Source organism: Gossypium raimondii, chromosome 1, assembly GCF_025698545.1.
Source record: "Gossypium raimondii isolate GPD5lz chromosome 1, ASM2569854v1, whole genome shotgun sequence".
Taxonomy (NCBI): domain Eukaryota; kingdom Viridiplantae; phylum Streptophyta; class Magnoliopsida; order Malvales; family Malvaceae; genus Gossypium; species Gossypium raimondii.
In genome coordinates this window covers 49,131,053-49,152,689 of record NC_068565.1, presented here as the reverse complement: position 1 = coordinate 49,152,689, position 21,637 = coordinate 49,131,053, and the positions used below count along the sequence as shown (strand labels likewise).

Sequence of the window (21,637 nt, the reverse complement as noted above, 5' to 3'; positions counted from 1 at the left end):
AGGGTTTTAATCATCTTATATTTTATATAAGATCATAAAATCCATTCAAACCTAGAAAAAGTTATCAATTTATCTTTTAATACAACCATTTTAAAGCTAAAAGATTAGAAGAATAACCACATGTAGGATTTAAACTTAGGAACCAAAAACTTTAAAATTTTAATTTCAAATTTATATTTTATTTTCATAGAAAAGCTTATAAATGTACCTCATATAATTTTTTACTCACATTATGAATATGTATCATAATTTAATGTTCCATGGTTATTTAAAAAATATAGATTTATCTTACAGAGAAAACATTGACGTATTTTTAAAAATAAATTAAAATTAAAATTTCAAATTCCCAGGAATTAGGTGTTAATATAACTAGTAATATATAATCTTTTGTTCACTTTTTTATATAATCTACTGCTCTGCTTGGAAGCATGGTTAATACTCAAAGTCTTCACCAGCAAGCTACTGTAGCTTATCAAGAAATTTCAACACTAAATAAATCAGAATGGTTGGTCACGAAGAGTCTGCTAATAGATAGATGACTTCAATTCTGTCAAAGTAAACAAAATGGAATATATGTACAGCCTACCACATTTCTTAATTAAATATTTAGTAAATATTTTTGCAGTCATCAACTTGGAACAAATAGATGGAAACCAACAAAAGTAAGAAAGGGGCCTTTCTATTTTATTTACATTCCTACGTACCATATGCTCATGTTTTTTTCTTTCTTTTTACTTTTTTATAATTTTCCTTAATTTTCAAAATTGTCTTTCTTTGACTTGAGTGAGTAATCTGGTATCTATAAATACCTGCTGCAATTGCATACTTAGCCTCACACAAATATCTGTGCTAATTTAAGAACTCAAATTTATTAGCACTTTGAACAATATATTTGGTTCCAACAAGAGAAATACATGGCTTCACAAGTTTCTCAAATCCTTGCTTCACCCCATACTTCCATCCCCTGCAACATGGAAAATCGCCCCAAGGCTGATTTTCACCCTGGCATTTGGGGAGATATCTTCCTCAATTGCCCTAATGAGGTACATATTTTGTATTGTTTTTTTATTGATCTTAATATTATTTAAATAAATTGTATTTAATAAGAAGAAATTTTCATTTTTGAGCAGGATATTGATACTGCAACTCAACTCCGATATGAAGAACTAAAAGAAGAAGTTAGGCGGATGCTTGTGGCTCCCATGGGTGATAGTTCAAACCAAAAACTGTCCCTAATTGATGCAGTCCAAAGGTTGGGTGTGTATTACCATTTTGAGGAAGAGATTGAAGATGCATTAGAAGCTACATACCATGACAACAATGATGTCGACAATGATCTCTATACCACCTCTCTTCGATTTCGATTACTTAGAGAGCATGGCTTCACTGTTTCATGTGGTAATTTAGTTTTACTTTACGCAATCCTTATCCTTAATACTTTTAATATATATAAGATGATTGAGCCTACCGATGTTTTTGATAATGACTTTTGGGTATTGTTTGAGCAGAGGTATTCGATAAGTTCAAAGATGAGGAAGGAAATTTCATGTCGTCCATAACCACTGATGTGAAAGGACTGTTGGAGCTTTATGAAGCTTCGTATATGCGGGTGCATGGGGAAGATATATTGGATGAGGCAATTTCTTTCACCACCACTCACCTAACTCTTGCAGCACCTACTTTAGAGTATCCATTGTCGGAACAAGTTGCACATGCCTTAAAACAGTCCATCCGAAGAGGCTTGCCAAGGGTCGAGGCTAGGCGATACATTTCGATATACCAGGATATTGAATCCCATAATAAGGCATTGTTGGAATTTGCAAAGATAGATTTCAACTTGTTACAGCTTTTGCATAGGAAAGAGCTAAGTGAAATTTGTAGGTAAGAGTTTGAATGTTAGACTTCAAAATCCTAACACTCTACTAAGTGAAATGACGATTAGGTTGTGGTAATGGGTTTGAAATCTGTTGTTTGTTTTTTTCTATAGGTGGTGGAAGGATTTAGACTTTACAAAAAAGTTACCATTTGCGAGAGATAGAGTGGTTGAAGGTTACTTTTGGATAATGGGAGTGTACTTTGAGCCACAATACTCTCTTGGTAGAAAGATGATGACAAAAGTAATTGCCATGGCATCCATCGTAGATGATACGTATGACTCATATGCAACATATGATGAGCTCATTCCCTATACAAATGCAATCGAGAGGTTAGTTTTGTTGAAATTGTGAATGACATTTATTTTGAAGTATATACATGATCAATGATGAAATATTAAACATTTAGCCTCGGAAATGGGTTTCAGGTGGGATATTAAATGTATGGATGAGCTCCCAGAATTCATGAAAATAAGCTATAAGGCACTATTAGATGTTTATGAAGAAATGGAGCAACTAACGGCAGAACAAGGGAGACAATACCGTGTTGAATATGCAAGGAAGGCTGTAAGTAGATTGACAGTTAACTTGGATATTATCCACAAATTAACATCCAATTTTGTTTCAATAAAGTTATACAGTTGAAATGTTAGTTAGTATTAATTGTTATATTTTGATGTTTGTGCAGATGATACGACTTGCTCAAGCTTACCTTTTGGAAGCCAAATGGACCCATCAAAACTACAAACCAACATTTGAGGAGTTTAGGGATAATGCATTGCCAACCTCGGGCTATGGCATGCTTGCTATTACAGCTTTTGTGGGCATGGGAGATGCTATAACTCCAGAGACATTTGCATGGGCAACCAATGACCCTAAGATCATCAAAGCTTCCACAATAATTTGCAGGTTCATGGATGACATCGCTGAACACAAGTTCAAGCATCGGAGAGAAGATGATTGCTCAGCCATCGAGTGCTACATGGAACAATATGGCGTAACGGCACAAGAGGCATATGATGAATTCAACAAGCATATAGAGAGCTCCTGGAAGGACATTAACGAAGAGTTCCTGAAACCAACAGAAATGCCAGTACCTGTACTAAATAGAAGTCTCAACCTTGCAAGAGTGATGGATGTGCTTTACAGAGAAGGAGATGGTTATACACATGTTGGCAAAGCTGCTAAAGGTGGGATCACTTCATTGCTCATCGATCCAATTCCACTTTGAACCTATGTGCCGGTTGAAGATGTAATTCATTGAGCAATTGAGTTAATAAATTAAGTTAAATTGCGAATTGATTTTAATTTTCTTCATTTATGTAAAAGGTTGATAAATTCGACCTCTTTGTATTTCTTTTTCTGTTTTTTAATCTAGCACATATTAAAAGTCATGAAGTTTATGTAGCTTGAATTGATATTTTAACAAATTATACATTCTATTTAACAATACATTTAGATTGGTCATAAAATTTATAAATCAATTTGATTTTCATAAAATATCAAATAATAATACAAGTACTTTAATTCGTATAGAGTAAATTAATTTAATATAATTAGTGTTTTATTTTCGCTAGCAAAAGAAAAATTCATCTGTAAAAGTTCTGATTTGCAATTGTTCTATTTTATTTTAAAAAAAGAAAAGTGATACATGAATAATCATTAATTTGTAATTAAAAAAACCATCGAATGAACTTTTATTTCATATTGATTATGTTTGGATAATGACTTCCATACGTAAGGTTTAAAAACTAACAAAAACAAAAACAATTAAATATTGCAATTTAAATGAGACATAGTTCATCACGTTTCCTTATTGTATAATATAAAAAATTATGCATTATTCTATTATTACTTTTATTTATACTTTACAACATATGTTAAATGTCTTAATACGCCATTAAAATTTGCATACGATTATCATTGGCAATTTAAAATATTTAGTCAAAATTTATAATATATTCTTTTCTTTTAAGAGGTTACATAATTTGGTGCATTTTCAATATTCCATGTTTCTATTTTTGTTTGTATTCTTTTAATTAAAATGATTCTTGAATACATCTAAACTCTCTTTTTTTTCGGTAAAAAGAAATAGCATAAAGTGGTTACATTAACATGTTAAACATTAAGCAGGCAACGATACAATACGATCAACAATCAATAAATCTTGTACCGAAATCGAAGGTTCTTCAAACAGCTATAAGATTGAGTATCAACTGCAGCACATTTAGCCATATGATCTGCAATCCCATTATGCTCCCTTGAGATGTGACACGTTCTTGCATCTTACTTCCTAGGCAAGAGCTGATGCAACAACCTTAACTCTACCAAGCTACTATTAACCCCACAAGTTGCTAACAACAATTCTATCAACAAAGCATTATCACATTCCACCTCAATCCTCTTGAACCCCTTTCCCCAAGCTATAAAAAGACCTTCCACCATCGCTCTAGCTTCAACTTTGAAAACGGAGTCCTTACCCAATAACATTGAGTAACCTCACAACCATTCTGCATTTGAGTCTCAAAGTACACCTCCAATGAACGCATGAAGTCCATTATGTGACACTGCCCCATTCGTATTAAGTTTTATCCAATCCCTCACTGGACGAGACCAATTCAATAAAGAGCGCATGGATCTAGGATGACCCAATTTCAAATTCATCTCTGCATAACTCCTTATCCACGTATAACCTGTATCCACAAGGGCTTGAACACAACTATTACTATTAGAAAAAATAAAGGAATTTTTGTTTTTCCAAAGAAACCAACATAAATTTGAGAATAGAGTTTGCCAATCAATATCAGCATTACCACAACTCCCTTTATTATGTAAATTCCATAAGAACCATTCATTAAACGACAGAGAAGAACATTATAAACTTACCTCGGAACCACAGCAAGCCATACAGCTCTAGAAAAAGCGCAATCCCAAATTGCATAGACCTCCGTTTCCAAAACATAAAACAAAAGGGAATGACCGAGGTAATGAAAGAAATAATAACAAGAAAAGCTCAAAGTATTGAAGAACATTTTTGATTACTGAAAACACAAAAAAATTACATTAGATAAAATGACATATAAATAGCTTAACTACATGTAACGTTAAAGCTAAAAAGCCTGCAACTAATAGCCCACTAAAACCTCAACTAACAAAACATAATCTGATCATATCCCTATAAAATAGGAACCAACTTATTTGATAAAGAAAACAAGTAAATTAAAAATCCAGAAAGATGCACTAATTTTTAACACTCCCCCTTAGTGCATGCTTACGATCAAGAACTCCAAGAGCATCTCTAAATTGCTGAAACTTAGGCTTCACCAAAGCCTTAGTGAAAATATCAGCCACTTGATCGTTGGTGCGAATATTTACAAGCTCAATCTCTTCACTTAGAACCTTTCCTCGAACAAAATGATGTCGAACCTCGATGTGCTTCGTTCGAGCATGAAAAACCGGGTTCAATGCAAGCTTAATAGCACTTTCATTATCACACTTGATTTTTACAGCATAATCAACTTTGCATATGTCTCCAATCAACCTCTTCAACCAAATGCACTATTGTACAGCCATAGTTGCTGCCACATACTCGGCTTCGGTACTCGACAAAGCAACAATACCTTGCTTTTTGCTACACCAAGAAACCATTGCTGAAGCGATGCTGAAACAATATCCCGAAGTCGAGTGACGATCGTTTGTATCTCCAGCCCAATTGGCATCAATAAATCCACTCAACATAAAGCTATCACATCTCTTGTATAGAAGACCATAACCAATAGTTCCTTTAACATAACGCAAAATCCTCTTTGCTGCATCCATATGAATAGTTGTTGGATTCTGCATAAATTGAGAAACAACACTAACAGAGTATGAAATTTCAGGGCTTGTAATGGTCAAATAGATTAAGCTTCCAAAAAGCTGTCGGAACTTCCTTGCATCTTCCAACGGCCTCCCATCATCTTTCTTCAACTTCAAATTTGGCTCCATCGGAGTAGCTTTTTCTTTCGACTCCCCTATACCGAAATGCTCAAAGAGATTCATTGCATAGCCTTTTTGAGAAACAAAGTAATCTTGATCTGATTTTTCCACTTCTAGACCAAGAAAACATCCAATCTCCCCCAAATTTTTCATCTCGAAACGAACAGACAAGTCATTCCTCAAATTACAAATTTCTGATTCATTATCTCCAGTTATTATCATATCATCAACATATAATAATACCAAGAGATGTGCACTTGATTCCAATTTTATAAATAAACTAGAATCTGATTCAGAAACTTTAAAGCCATAAAAAATGAGATATTGAGCAGCTTTACCATACCATGCTCGTGGCGCTTGCTTAAGGCCATATAACGCTTTCTTCAAACGGCAAACACGATCGGGAAATTCCTTAGAGACAAAGCCAACAGGTTGCTCCATAAATACTTCACGATCTAAATCTCCGTAAAGAAATGCATTCTTTACATAAAGTTGCCATAGTCTCCAACCTTTAAACGCAGCAAGCGAAATAATCGATCTTACTGTCACCATCTTTGCTACTGGGCTGAACGTCTCCTCGTAGTCCAATCCATAATTTTGAGAAAAACCACGAGCCACCAGACGAGCTTTAAATCTATCAATGGTGCCATCCAATTTTTTCTTCACGCGAAAAACCCATTTACAAGTGATCGGCTTACAATTTTCTGGTTTAGGAACCAACTCCCACGTCTCATTTTTGTCTAAAGCTTCAATTTCTTCTTCCATGGCTGCCTCCCATTTTGAATGGTCTTTGGCTTCTTCATAACTTACTGGTTCTTCATCAGACGCTCCAACAAAGAAACAAGAAGTGATACTACAATGATTAAGCTGCACCTCATAGTCTCTGAGATACTCAGGTTGTCTCGTTTCTCTGGTAGACCTCCTCACTCTCTGTTGCTCACCACCCTCATGTCGTTGAACATTCTGACTTGTAGCAGGTGTTGGAGATTCATTTTCCAACTCATCATCAGTGAATGATTGCAAATTAACTCTTGGAAATAGCTCATCCAAGTTTTCACCATCACCTTCAAGAACAATATTTTCTGCAGCAAATCTTTGAGTGGAGTAGAAAGATGATACTTCATCGAACACGACATCTCTCGAAGTAATAAACTTCTTCGTATCCGGATCCATACACCTCCATCCCTTCCTGTAAGAATCATAGCCAACAAATACGCACTTCTTTGCTTTCGGATCAAGTTTAGTTCTTTTCGATTTCGGAACATGTACATAACAAATAGAATCGAAGACTCGAAAATAATTCACATTTGGCTTTTCACCATATAAAATCTCAAAAGGAGATTTCTGTGTACCTGGCCAAAGAGGCAGCCTATTTGTCACATGACATGCACAAAGAACAGCTTCCACCTAAAGCTCTCGAGGAAGATTCTTGTCATGCAGCCATGAAAGGCAAATCGAAGCAAGATAACCAAGCTTTCTTTCTGTAACTCCATTCTGCTGTGGAGTATCTGGACAAGTCATTTGACGACAGATGCCGTTGTTATTACAATATTGAAAAAAATCATCGGACATGTATTCTCCGCCATTATCACTTCGAAGACACTTAATCTTCTTTCCAAACTCTTTTTCAACAGCAGCTTTGAACTCCACAAACTTGGATAATGCTTCACTCTTCTCTTTCAAAAATTTCACCCAAACGAACCTTGAGTAATCATCCACCAAAACCATGACATAACAGTGGCCGCTACAACTCTGTGTTCTCGTTGGTCCCGTCAAGTCCATATGCACCACTTTTAGATTCTTAATTAGTCTGGCAATAAGAGAAGGGCTTGATTTACACCTAATGGATGTAGTTACAACATATTTATATGACCCACTTGATAATAACATTTATACTAAACTCCCATAAGGTTTTAAACTACCAGAAATAGCTAATTCATGTTCTCGAGAACATAACTCAATCAAATTAAGCAGATCCCTTTATGGATTGAAACAATTTGGGCGCATGTGGTATAATCGCCTTAGTGAGTATTTATTGAGGGAAGGTTATAAGAATGATCTCATTTCCCCATGCATTTTTATAAAGAAGGTTTGAATCAAGATTTTTTATAATTATTGTGTATGTTAATGATTTAAATATCATTGGGATTCCTGAAAAGATTTTAGTGACAATGGAGTGCTTAAAGAAAGAATTTGAAATGAAAGACCTTGGAAAGACAATATTTTGTCTAGCGTTACAAATTGAGCACCTAAAGAATAGAATCCTTGTGCATCAAACAATATATATAGAAAAATTTCTAAGAAGATTTTACATGCATAATGCACATCCGTTGAGCACCCCAATGGTTGTTAGGTCAGTTGATGTAAATAAAGACCCTTTCCGTCATCAGGAAAATGATAAAGATTTTCTTGGTCCTGAAGTACCATATTTAAGTGATATTGGTGCATTGACGTATTTTGCTAGTCATATACAACCTGATATATCATTTGCTGTTGACTTATTAGCAAGACTTAGCTCTTGCCCAACTCGAAAACATTGGAATGGGGTTAAACAAGTTTTTTCGTTATCTTCAAGGTACAATAGATATAGGTTTATTTTTCCCTAACCTCCCCAAAACAAAATTTGTTGGTTTTGTAGATGCAGGGTACTTATATGATCCTCACAATGATCGATCATAAACTGGTTATGTTTTCACATATGGTGGTACTGCAATTTCTTGGCAATTTATTAAACAAAAAATTGCTGCTACTTCTTCTAATCATGTTGAGATTTTGGCAATCCATGAGGCTAGTCATGAATGTGTGTGGCTAAGGTCTATAATTCATCACATACGAAAATATTGTGGTTTAAGCTCTGGAAAATAAGCTCCAACAGACTTATATAAAGATAATACAGCTTGCATTGCACAACTTAATAAAGGATATATTAAAGGTGATAGAACAAAACATCAACAATTTTTTTCTTCACTCATAATCTACAAAAGAATAGAGATATAAATGTTCAACAGACTTGTTCAAGTAAGAATTTGGCAAATCTTTTTACTAAGGCACTCCTTACTACTACATTTTAGAAGTTAATTTTCAACATTAAATTGCGTTGTTTTAAAGATCTGAAGTGATGCTTACATGAGGGGGAGTAAATTCGTAGTACATTTTTTTGGTTGTGATATACTATGTATCAAAGGATTATGTACTGTTTTTTTACTAGGTTTTTGTGCCACAGGTTTTTCCTAGTAAGATTTTTAATGAGGCATATCCTTTATACAATGGACATCCAATGGAAAGTGTTATGAATGATATTAAGTGGATGTTCAACCTTTCACTTTTCATCTCCCTTAATCTTCCACTTTTCATCTTCTTTAACATTTAACTTTTAATCTTCCTTAAACCTTTCATATTCTCGTAACCCTTTTTCTATTTACGTATTAGAATATGCAGAGTCTAATCTCTCTCTATATATAGAGGAGTATGCTACTTGTAAAGATGATGAAAATATAGAATGATGCAATAAAATTCTCATATTCTCATATACATCTTTTATCTATTATTTTGTTTATAATAATATGTTAGTACTTTAATTCTCTATTAATTAAAAATTATTTATTAAGTTGGTGTTATATGTTAATTAGATATAATTCAAATAAAAATTGTATAATTAAATGCAAAATAAAAATAAAAATATAATTTAATAAATTTTAACTATAATTTTTAAATAAAATAAAACTCTCCTTATCTTAGAAAAACCTCAAGTCCAAAACATACTACCCACTTTTCACAAATTTCACAAATATATTTTTCTCTTTTCACAATATTTTGAAATACTTTTCTCATTAAATTCAAAATTTTTAATAAACCATAATTATCTTTTAAAAGTTATTCAATTAGTGGATGTCAATATATCTAATATATAATCTTTGCTCACCTTTTATATAATGGGATAATATAATTTCTTTTATCTCTAAATTTGATAATTAAATCCATTTTTGTTTTAGACTTCAAAAGACAAATGTTTGATGTGTGGTACTTTGAGATTGTATTATATCATCACTTAAAATTAAAAATTATACAAATTTTCTGATGATGACATGATACAATCTTAGAGTGTCACATATAGTATTTTAATAACTAGACCAGTGGTTGAATCAGTCAAACTATTGGTTCCTGATTCAATTGGTTTGATTGGTTCAATCACTAAACCAACAATAAATAAATATTCATAAACACTTTAAAAAATAAAAAAATTTATTAAACCGGTTCAACTTGTGCAGCTACTGGTTTTTGCCCTAGCTTTCAATTTTTATCGGTTTGGAGTAATTTTCGATTCAATCAGTTCAAATCTTTGTTTGGACCGGTATACCTATTAGTTCTCGGTCCAATCAGTCCAAACAATTAATTTTGTCATGTTCCAAGAATAATAGTTATATTATTAAATCTTGACGGAATCCAAATTTAGAGACCACAATAAATCCAGATATCAAATTATATTATCCCTTCTACAATCAACTGATTTGCATGGAAGGATGCCTCAAAGTCTTCAACAAGCTATTGTAGTTTATTACGAAATTTCAACAATAAATAAATCAGAATGGTTGGTCACGAAGAGTCTGCTAATAGATAGATGACTTCAATTCTGTCAAAGTAAACAAAATGGAATATATGTACAGCCTACCACATTTCTTAATTAAATATTTAGTAAATATTTTTGCAGTCATCAACTTGGAACAAATAGATGGAAACCAACAAAAGTAAGAAAGGGGCCTTTCTATTTTATTTACATTCCTACGTACCATATGCTCATGTTTTTTTCTTTCTTTTTACTTTTTTATAATTTTCCTTAATTTTCAAAATTGTCTTTCTTTGACTTGAGTGAGTAATCTGGTATCTATAAATACCTGCTGCAATTGCATACTTAGCCTCACACAAATATCTGTGCTAATTTAAGAACTCAAATTTATTAGCACTTTGAACAATATATTTGGTTCCAACAAGAGAAATACATGGCTTCACAAGTTTCTCAAATCCTTGCTTCACCCCATACTTCCATCCCCTGCAACATGGAAAATCGCCCCAAGGCTGATTTTCACCCTGGCATTTGGGGAGATATCTTCCTCAATTGCCCTAATGAGGTACATATTTTGTATTGTTTTTTTATTGATCTTAATATTATTTAAATAAATTGTATTTAATAAGAAGAAATTTTCATTTTTGAGCAGGATATTGATACTGCAACTCAACTCCGATATGAAGAACTAAAAGAAGAAGTTAGGCGGATGCTTGTGGCTCCCATGGGTGATAGTTCAAACCAAAAACTGCCCCTAATTGATGCAGTCCAAAGGTTGGGTGTGTATTACCATTTTGAGGAAGAGATTGAAGATGCATTAGAAGCTACATACCATGACAACAATGATGTCGACAATGATCTCTATACCACCTCTCTTCGATTTCGATTACTTAGAGAGCATGGCTTCACTGTTTCATGTGGTAATTTAGTTTTTACTTTACGCAATCCTTATCCTTAATACTTTTTAATATATATAAGATGATTGAGCCTACCGATGTTTTTGATAATGACTTTTGGGTATTGTTTGAGCAGAGGTATTCGATAAGTTCAAAGATGAGGAAGGAAATTTCATGTCGTCCATAACCACTGATGTGAAAGGACTGTTGGAGCTTTATGAAGCTTCGTATATGCGGGTGCATGGGGAAGATATATTGGATGAGGCAATTTCTTTCACCACCACTCACCTAACTCTTGCAGCACCTACTTTAGAGTATCCATTGTCGGAACAAGTTGCACATGCCTTAAAACAGTCCATCCGAAGAGGCTTGCCAAGGGTCGAGGCTAGGCGATACATTTCGATATACCAGGATATTGAATCCCATAATAAGGCATTGTTGGAATTTGCAAAGATAGATTTCAACTTGTTACAGCTTTTGCATAGGAAAGAGCTAAGTGAAATTTGTAGGTAAGAGTTTGAATGTTAGACTTCAAAATCCTAACACTCTACTAAGTGAAATGACGATTAGGTTGTGGTAATGGGTTTGAAATCTGTTGTTTGTTTTTTTCTATAGGTGGTGGAAGGATTTAGACTTTACAAAAAAGTTACCATTTGCGAGAGATAGAGTGGTTGAAGGTTACTTTTGGATAATGGGAGTGTACTTTGAGCCACAATACTCTCTTGGTAGAAAGATGATGACAAAAGTAATTGCCATGGCATCCATCGTAGATGATACGTATGACTCATATGCAACATATGACGAGCTCATTCCCTATACAAATGCAATCGAGAGGTTAGTTTTGTTGAAATTGTGAATGTACATTTATTTTGAAGAATATACATGATCAATGATGAAATATTAAACATTTAGCCTCGGAAATGGGTTTCAGGTGGGATATTAAATGTATGGATGAGCTCCCAGAATTCATGAAAATAAGCTATAAGGCACTCTTAGATGTTTATGAAGAAATGGAGCAACTAACGGCAGAGCAAGGGAGACAATACCGTGTTGAATATGCAAGGAAGGCTGTAAGTAGATTGACAGTTAACTTGGATATAAAATACTTTATAATTATCCACAAATTAACATCCAATTTTGTTTCAATAAAGTTATACAGTTGAAATGTTAGTCAGTATTAATTGTTATATTTTGATGTTTGTGCAGATGATACGACTTGCTCAAGCTTACCTTTTGGAAGCCAAATGGACCCATCAAAACTACAAACCAACATTTGAGGAGTTTAGGGATAATGCATTGCCAACCTCGGGCTATGGCATGCTTGCTATTACAGCTTTTGTGGGCATGGGAGATGTTATAACTCCAGAGACATTTGCATGGGCAACCAATGACCCTAAGATCATCAAAGCTTCCACAATAATTTGCAGGTTCATGGATGACATCGCTGAACACAAGTTCAAGCATCGGAGAGAAGATGATTGCTCAGCCATCGAGTGCTACATGGAACAATATGGCGTAACGGCACAAGAGGCATATGATGAATTCAACAAGCATATAGAGAGCTCCTGGAAGGACGTTAACGAAGAGTTCCTGAAACCAACAGAAATGCCAGTACCCGTTCTAAATAGAAGTCTCAACCTTGCGAGAGTAATGGATGTACTTTACAGAGAAGGTGATGGTTATACACATGTTGGCAAAGCTGCTAAAGGTGGGATCACTTCATTGCTCATTGACCCTATCCCACTTTGAACCTATGTGCCAGTTGGAGTTGCAATTCATTGAGCAATCGAATTAATAAATTAAGTTAAACTGCGACGACGAGAATTGATTTTAACTAATTTGTTTTCTTCATTTATGTAAAAGGTTAATAAATTCCACCTCCTTTATATTTTTTTTTATTTTCTAATCTTGTAAAACTCATTGCTTATGCGTAAAAAAAAATTGTCCATTATTCTACATGTGAAATTAAAAAGTTGTTATTGTACTAAATATTTTTTATGAAAAAATAATTTATATATTAAAGATGTTCCATTATTAGTTTAAAAGGAATATTTGGGTTTTATTTATTTAATTTTGACCCAACTATAACTATAGGCCCAATCTAAGTTAAAATAAAATATGAGAAGCCCAACTCCGAATAAGATGAACCGGGAAGGAAGATAATATACAATAAAATAAATTTAATACTAAATTATTTAAATTTGGTCAATAAAAAGATAGTCCTTGAAATTGATTTGTTTATTTTCCGATGAAGTTAAATTTAACTACTAAATTTAGGTACCAAAATGAATTTTGAAGTTGTGAATCCAAATAGCATATTAATTTCTTTTGTTATATATAAAACATTTTAGGGCATAATTTTAATAAACAGACTATTTTACCATCACATTACCTAAGGACGAAACTACAATTCAGAATATAGTAGTTTTAGCCTAATTGGATGTATCAAAACCAATAAGAAAAAAGTGACTAGGATTGTGGGAGTTTGAAATTCACGACGACGACGAATACATGCAAGTATAAAATTAAGTATTGATATTGTTTTCTATTTCTTTAACATTCACATTAACTATATAATCCTTCCACCACCTCTGCTACCATTCTTCTTCCATGGCCGAACTGCCTTTAATTGATGCAAGCCTTCAACTTTGTTGACAACCCATTTCGGCTGAACTTTCACAACACAAATACATAACATCACCATCCCGAATGCCATCCCACATCCATACTCCATTAACAAAGCTTTCCACCAAAATCCATCTTCACTTTCTTCTTCACCAGGCAATGCTTGTTTCCCAGAGTTTAATGGTGGAACAGTTGGATCCTGCAATTTGAGAAGTCGACTGTGCAACAATGGATTCCCCAAGTAAGATTCTTCCTCGAATGTTGCTAATTGCCCAATATTAGGAATTTGACCAGCAATCTGAGGATTGAATGAAATGTTGAACTTGCTAAGCTCATTCAAACAATTCAAGTTGGTTGGGAATATGCCTGAGAAATTATTGTGTGACAGATCAAGATTCTGTAAACAATTCAGGTTCCCAATTTCCCTTGGAATTTGACCTGAAAATTTGTTCCAGGAGATATTCAGTACCACAAGTGGCAAATTTCCAATCTCTACAGGAAGTTCCCCATTGAATTGATTGTAACTCAAATGTAACACACTGAAATGCTGCATTTTACCAATATCTGAAGGGACTTCCCCTGTGAGTTGATTGCCAATTAGTTGAAGATAACCCGAAACTCGATATTTTCGAACCGGTGAACCTTTAACACAAACTTGGAAAAAACCATATCCTTGAAGCAACTGATCCCATACGTTTTTGCAAATCTTCCTGGTAAGAATTGTGTATATAAAACCAAAAGGTGAGTAATCCATTGTTAGCAGCCTCTTGGTTACCAAGCAGTCGCTAGGACCAGCAATCATCACGTTACTTCGTCGGTTCGATTCGAATGTTAGAGTGGGATTTCTTCCAATGTTTGCTAACTCAGGTGGGAATCTTCCGGAAAGTTGATTGTTAGCAAGGTTTAGCCACAATAAGCTACTGCAATTTCCAAGTTCACCAGGGATTTCACCAGTGAGTGAATTGTTTGCAAGCATTAACCACAAGAGAGACCTTAAGCTTCCGATGGAAGGCGGGATCGACCGGATGAGCCGATTGAAAGAGAGATCAAGAACTTGAAGTTGTGACAAGTCGCCATACTGTGGTGGTATAGGACCAGTAAATTGATTGTAGGCTAAGATTAAGAACTTCAAACCTACCATTTCAGAGAATTCAGCTGGTAAATGTCCAGAAAAATTGTTGTAGCTTAAGTCTAGTCTTGAAATATTTGTGAGCTTGTGAATCCCAGAAGAACTTAATCCATCAATATATGAATTCCCTTGAAGAACAAGAGATTTCAATTGTCTGAATCTACCAAAAATCTCTTGTAATCGTCCACCAAAATTGTTGTAGCTCAAATCCAGAACAGCCAAGTTGTTCAGATACAATAGAGATTCTGGAATCACTCTAGAAAACTCGTTGTTTCCCAATAGTAAGCCTTCAAGGGTGGAAATTGATCCAAGCTCTGATGGAATTGGCCCTGAAAATTTGTTTCCCCACAGATTCAACATAACCAATTTCTTACAATTTGAAATCTCCCTTGGAATTTCGCCATGGAACATGTTTACTGATAAATCCAGGCCTTTCAGATTACAATTGTCTGAAAAACTTGATGCAGGAATTAGTCCACTGACACGGTTTTCAGAAACTGAAAACTCCACTAACCTTGAAAAACCAGTCCAAATATTACCAGTAAATTTGTTGGAGCTTAAGTCCAGATACATCAGATTCAAGCACCCATCAAAGAACGTGTCAATTCTACCAATGAAATTGTTCATTGAAAGGTTTGCAACAACTAACCTGTTGCAAATTGCAGGGAAACTAAACTTAACTTCCCCATGAAACCGGTTAGTTGACAAATCAAGCTTCTCTAACCTGGCCAATCCAGTCAACTTGAGCTCACCTCCAAGAATATTATGTGATAAGTTGAGGTAGACAAGGTTATGGCATCTGTTTAAATCATCTGGAATCAATCCCTTGAGTGTGTTTCTAGAGAAATCAAGGTGATGAAGTTGAGTCAAAGCTGAGAAATTGTTGAACATTTCCCCAGAAATTTTGCTGTCAGAGAGGTTTATACCAGTAACCCTCTCCATATCAGGGGAGCACATGATTCCATGCCACTCACATGGATTTGAAGTCCATCGATTCCATCCCGAGTACCTTCCTCGATTCACTCGGTTTTGGTTTTCCAGAAATGATTTCAGGTTCAACAGGATTTCTCTGTCTGTGTTTAGAGAATTTCCTGACACAGTAATGAAAGCTGCAAATCCAAAAAAAAAACCAGTTCAACATCACCAATCCATATCCAAAATGATTAAAAGTAAAATAAACAGAGAAAAGAGTATATTTAAAACCTGTGATTAGGATTAAGAACATAAGAACAACTGTGGAACACCATGTGTTAGCTTTGCCTTGGAACATGATTTTTGTTTTTCTTATTCCTGTCTGAAAATTTAGTCTTGTAGGAATGAGTTCTTTAAACAGTAAACAATCAACTGAAACATAAAAACCCAGATTGTTATTATTTTATGGGAAATAAGAAGGAAATTCAATTACTAAAGGTTATGAACTTAGAAGAACCAAAAGTCAATTAGTCGTAACTACTACGTTGTTTTGATTTATTCCAACTTGTATGACTAGTTATATGCTATTTTGACTTGACTTTGACAAAAACAACTTCTAAACGTGTGTTTCTCAGCGATTTACAACTCCACTTATTGATTGCGTAAAACTAGTTTGTTACTCATGCGATGCGCGGTTAATTTTATTTATTTAATATAATTAATAGTAAAAATTATCTGGGGACAGACAAACAATTTTATAATACATTAGTTCATTATTTCACAAGGATAACATACATGGAGAATTGGACATAGCACAATTTCAAGAACACAACAAGCTACATATTTAGGATTACAAGCAAATAAGTTTCAGAGTTTGTATTGGATCAGTCTGATCCAACATTTACTTATATTAAGGTTTTCAGCATCTTCCACACCACTCCAAGGTAAAGAAGAGCTTTAACTAAGATGAGCCAAGAATGATTTGCCTAGCAACCAAAACCTGTTGCAGATCGATTCGGTTGCTGCATAGAAAAGTGGGTTTGGTTCAACCCAAACCCTCTAATCCCTTGGTATAGGTTGCAAACAGTGATCTGCTGGTGCAACCCACCTGTTGGGCATGACTGAGCCACTCCCATTTTCCATCATCACTGGGAATGAATGAAACGACAGTCCAAGATGATTGATTGGGAAATTATGCTCAAGTTCTTCCCTGGAGTACATGCTAGTCACTTCTGAACCTGAAAGTGTTAAGCCACCTCCAATGGCTTCCTTGGATGAGTTCAAGGTTCCACTGTCGGATTGCAGGACTTCAGAGTTTTGTGAACCTGTTATGTGAAGATCTTTTCCTTCAACATATTTCTTCGTCTCCTTTTCATCTTTTCCGGTTTTCGTATTCAAGAAACGGCCACCACATCCCCTCGGCCGACGCATAGCGTGCAGATGGCGAGAGTAATGCATATATGGCTGAGGAACAAAAGCAGAAGAAAAAACTTAATAGTTCTGGTATAGGAACACATTCCAATATACCAACCACATCCATGATCTTTCTACCTTTCGAGCTTTAGTGAGTTTATTCTCTAGAACAGCCTTTGCACGAGATTGCCGACGCCTAAGGATTCCATTGTACTGCTTGGCATTTACATATATCGGTCCATCCTCTGATGCTATGTTTAATGGCAGCATAACACGACCCTAAGACATAGTCATAATGGGTGACCATATGAATCAACTGTATACATAAATCTAGAGACTACGTTAGGTTAGAGATAATAGAAGACGAACCGAAACTGGAGGTCCATAAGTTGAGAAAACTCCATAGCATTGATCCATGTAAGGATATTTTGCACAGACCTATGATTGAAGTTAGCAAGGATAAAAAATGTTAGCAAAAAGAAATGAATCACCTTGTGAAGAAAGTTGATAAAAATACCATTCTACTTGGAGTCAGATTTTATGTTTTGTCCCGGTAAAAAAGTAAATTAGTTTTTTTATTAAAAATTTCATCCATTTATATGGTTAAAAATTAGCTAGCAATGTGATGCACTACGTGTACCTCATGTTAACATATAGAAACTAATTTTTAACAGCAAAAATAGATGAAATTTTAATAGAACGATTAGTTTACTCTTTGATTTAACGTATAATAATTAATTTACTCATTTTTTGAATAGAAAAAAAAATACAATCCAATACTTAATATAATATCCGTGATACTTTACCGAAGAAAATTCCAAACAAATATTCATATTACCATGGGCGGCTGACCACATCCTAGTTCAAAGCGAGAATGCTGTTCTGATGGAACTGATTGCAGAGATATGACGGTCGGAGATTTTTGTCCATCCCCTGAACATTTGCCATCACCTGAATGGTAAATCATTTGGCTGGTTAGTACTATTACTAGTCGGGTACATTAATAGAAGTCCTCAAAAATCATATTTGTATCTATTTTGGAGAAAAAATATGTATAAAACTGTAATTTTATGTCATTCTTATCACTTTTTAATAGTAGAATACCAAATAAGATTTTTTACTTTTTCTCCTGAAAAAATTTAAATTCAACTAAAAATACTAAAAATGAGGAGTAAAATTTGATTTATCATTCTCTCATTGAAAAGGATAAAAATAATATAAAATTACAATTTCATACAATCTATTCTCAGATTTAAAGGGCGGTTACAGACCACATTTTCATATTTCTGTACAAATATATACTAAAGCCAACATTAATCTTGGGTTGCAAGCTAGAAAAGAACCACTTATTTCTACATGATCATGAAGATTGATTATTAGACAAAACAAAATTATGTAAAATAAAAAATAAAAAGCATTTCAAAGCTTTAAGTTGCCTTATCCTTTAAGTTTTCATATCCCAAGAAATCATGGCTACTTCTGAGTTCTAACTACTTTATCTAAAACGACAAAAGTGGGCATTCACACACCAAAAGTAAAAGAACTGTAAATTTATTTCTGCATATGTTCCCTTTATGTTTTTTAAGATTAGTGGATGATGGAAAATTGAAGGAGAAAAGTGAAAAGATGGAAAACATTTGGCATAATTTTTTGGCCCTTTAATTTTATAAAAAATCATTTTAGCCCTTTATTTAATATTCGCAACTTGAATTTTTGTCAAATCGTCCCAAAATGAATGAAAAAGTTAAACATTGGTACAATTTGCTGACGTGGGCATACATGTGGATTGCTACGCGGATGACATGCCAGCATTTAATTAAATTTTTAAAATTTAAAAAGTACTAAAATTTTTATATATTTTTAATATTTTTAATCATTTTTATTTTTAAAAAATAATTTGTCTAATTTTTAAAAATTAATTAAATGGTGCCATGTTATCTACATGGCAATCCACGTGTATGTCACATCAATAAAGTTAAAAAATATTAACTTTTTCATCCATTTTAGAATGATTTAAAAAACACAAATGTAAACACTAAAAGGACAAAAATTAAATAAAATGTTAAAATGACTTCTTCTTTTTATAAAATTAAAAGGCCATATAAATCATTATCCCAAAATATAATTTTCCCATTGTTGTGCCCATGAGAAAGCTCGAAAAGTTGAAATTAAATATAATATTTCTTTATATCATTACAAAATAGAATTGAAAATAAAATAATAAAGACTTCAGAAGCCATAAATTATATTTTGCCTACCACAGCCTTATCTCTAACCAAATTGTGATAAAGAGATGGATATATTTTATATTCATAATGCAGGTTAAATTTTCCTATTAATCTGTAAAGAAGATGTGGATTTAATTTTTATTTTTATTTTATCAGTCTTATATTTTGTGAATTTTAAAATTCAATTTTAATCTAAACACTAACAATTAAATTTATTTGGCTACATTTTATTATTAGTATTGTATTATGCATATAGTTTTTGGAATTTTGAAATTTTAGTCTTAATTGTTAAATCCACTAACTAGCATTTTGTATGATATGTCAAACAACAAGTTAATATAGCTTTATACATCTATAATATGTTTGACATATAAGATATTGAAAATAGAAAGAGTAACTCTCATTTGATCAAAATTATATATATATATATATATATATATATATATATATAGGACTAAATCCGCACTTAAGCATATTATAAGAATTAATAGTAAAATTTAACCCAAACTTTCTAGATAATTTCAAATTTATGAACTCTAATAGTACCTTCTTCACCCTTTCCTTTTTAAATCGAGGCTCAAAACAACTTCCAAGAAATGAAGAATTTCTCAATCGTAGGCATAGAAGTATTTATCTATAGCAAATTCAATATAGGGAAAAAAACCCACTTGATTTTAAGATATAAACCTAAAAAATTGCAAGAGATTACCAGGGAATATAGTGAAGTGAGCAGGATTCCCTTTGTTCAGTCCTTGTTCAGTGACTCTCCCAGCTTGTTTAGTACAAGTGAGATGATCTCCATTAGAGGGATGTTCCATCAACAAATTCTTCAATTGCCCACAAGATTCTCCATAAATGGATGACTGAGATCCAAGCGCACTCCACCAAGGCTGTGACGGTACTGGTGCCAACTGCCCCATGGGATTATGAACAATCCCATCATGTTCTTTCACATGCAGAGTTTGCATGGCCATTCTAAACTCTCAAAGTGATCCCAGAAAAGTATCAATATTTAATTCCTGCAATACAAAGCATGTAATTAACATAAATCACAAACTTTTGCTCAACTTTTGATCCATACATATATAAAGGCTCCACCAAAGCAACTTCGAAAGAGATCAAGTGCACAAACCAAAAAGCACCCAGAATTGGATAAGACAAAAGGGGGCCAAAACCCCATAGCAAAAAAAATAAAAGATCATCAGACCCTGAACCAGACAAGAAGAAGAAGAAGAAGAAGAAGAAGAAGACTCACAGAGCAGGTTGAGGAGTAATTTGTTAGTTGAAGAGAGAGGCTGAGAAACCCCATTTGTTAGGAGCCATGTCGGCACAATTTCAAGCAAAAGAAATTAGAGATGGCTACTGTTCAAAGAATGAGAGAGAAAGGGGTGATGGGGTGGAGGGCTGATAAAAGCATACAAGTGTAATGGAAACTACACGCTGCTTACCAATCACCTTCAATTTTCATGCAACTCTTTTGTACTATTATACAATAGACTGTCAATACTACACTCACCTTAAATAAATAATACCAAACCTATTCTCACATTCTTTATAGCACATAAATTATACTATATCTGTCTCTTGTAACTTGTTTTTTCTTTTCCTTCTGGTCATAATTTTATATATTTTATATCATCTTTTAAATCTAACAAATTCGGGTATTTAAATATTTGGGGTTCAAGTTTATCATCAAGAGAATGAAAACAAAATCTAATCTTTTGGTTGCTAATGTCCTAGCTTTATTAGATTAACAGTAATATTCTTTTTCTTTAAATTTAAGAGTTTGCTACTATTTTTTTTTGGGTAAATTACAACAATAGAGTAAATTCGAATAATTAATGCGATTAATATGACTCAAATTTAGACCATATCTAAAATGATGAGCACTCTTAACCATCAAACCATCATAAATAAAATTACTTTAACCTATCTAAAAGCTCTTTCTATAATGGTGAAATAATATCTCTTAATTAATTAAATATTATAAATGATATGCTAAGAAGTGGTAGATATGTCAC

The 21,637-nt window shown here is 33.6% G+C and overlaps 4 protein-coding genes across 4 annotated transcripts; 2 read left to right on the top strand and 2 right to left on the bottom strand.

Annotated features, from left to right (window-relative positions):
• Nucleotides 1–826: 826 nt before the first annotated feature.
• On the top strand, nucleotides 827–3,268 carry LOC105786286 ((+)-delta-cadinene synthase isozyme A). Its single transcript, XM_012612661.2, has 6 exons — nucleotides 827–1,043; nucleotides 1,131–1,398; nucleotides 1,509–1,881; nucleotides 1,988–2,206; nucleotides 2,303–2,441; nucleotides 2,563–3,268. Exons 1-6 carry the CDS (start codon nucleotides 915–917, stop codon nucleotides 3,103–3,105), a joined length of 1,671 nt encoding a protein of 556 aa, XP_012468115.1. The 5' UTR covers nucleotides 827–914; the 3' UTR covers nucleotides 3,106–3,268.
• Nucleotides 3,269–10,763: 7,495 nt separating this feature from the next.
• On the top strand, nucleotides 10,764–13,207 carry LOC105786287 ((+)-delta-cadinene synthase isozyme A-like). The gene is made up of 6 exons (XM_012612662.2): nucleotides 10,764–10,978; nucleotides 11,066–11,333; nucleotides 11,446–11,818; nucleotides 11,925–12,143; nucleotides 12,241–12,379; nucleotides 12,516–13,207. Exons 1-6 carry the CDS (start codon nucleotides 10,850–10,852, stop codon nucleotides 13,056–13,058), a joined length of 1,671 nt encoding a protein of 556 aa, XP_012468116.1. The 5' UTR covers nucleotides 10,764–10,849; the 3' UTR covers nucleotides 13,059–13,207.
• Nucleotides 13,208–13,734: 527 nt separating this feature from the next.
• On the bottom strand, nucleotides 13,735–16,495 carry LOC105786284 (probable LRR receptor-like serine/threonine-protein kinase At1g74360). Its single transcript, XM_012612659.2, has 2 exons — nucleotides 16,267–16,495; nucleotides 13,735–16,172 (listed from the first exon to the last, which is right to left on the bottom strand). Exons 1-2 carry the CDS (start codon nucleotides 16,331–16,333, stop codon nucleotides 13,879–13,881), a joined length of 2,361 nt encoding a protein of 786 aa, XP_012468113.1. The 5' UTR covers nucleotides 16,334–16,495; the 3' UTR covers nucleotides 13,735–13,878.
• A 233-nt stretch (nucleotides 16,496–16,728) lies between these two features.
• On the bottom strand, nucleotides 16,729–21,088 carry LOC105786289 (nuclear transcription factor Y subunit A-10). Its single transcript, XM_012612665.2, has 6 exons — nucleotides 20,872–21,088; nucleotides 20,326–20,635; nucleotides 18,227–18,339; nucleotides 17,758–17,826; nucleotides 17,527–17,667; nucleotides 16,729–17,439 (listed from the first exon to the last, which is right to left on the bottom strand). The coding sequence occupies exons 2-6, from the start codon at nucleotides 20,588–20,590 to the stop codon at nucleotides 17,035–17,037; spliced, it is 993 nt and encodes a 330-aa protein (XP_012468119.1). The 5' UTR covers nucleotides 20,591–20,635; nucleotides 20,872–21,088; the 3' UTR covers nucleotides 16,729–17,034.
• Between the last annotated feature and the right edge of the window lie 549 nt (nucleotides 21,089–21,637).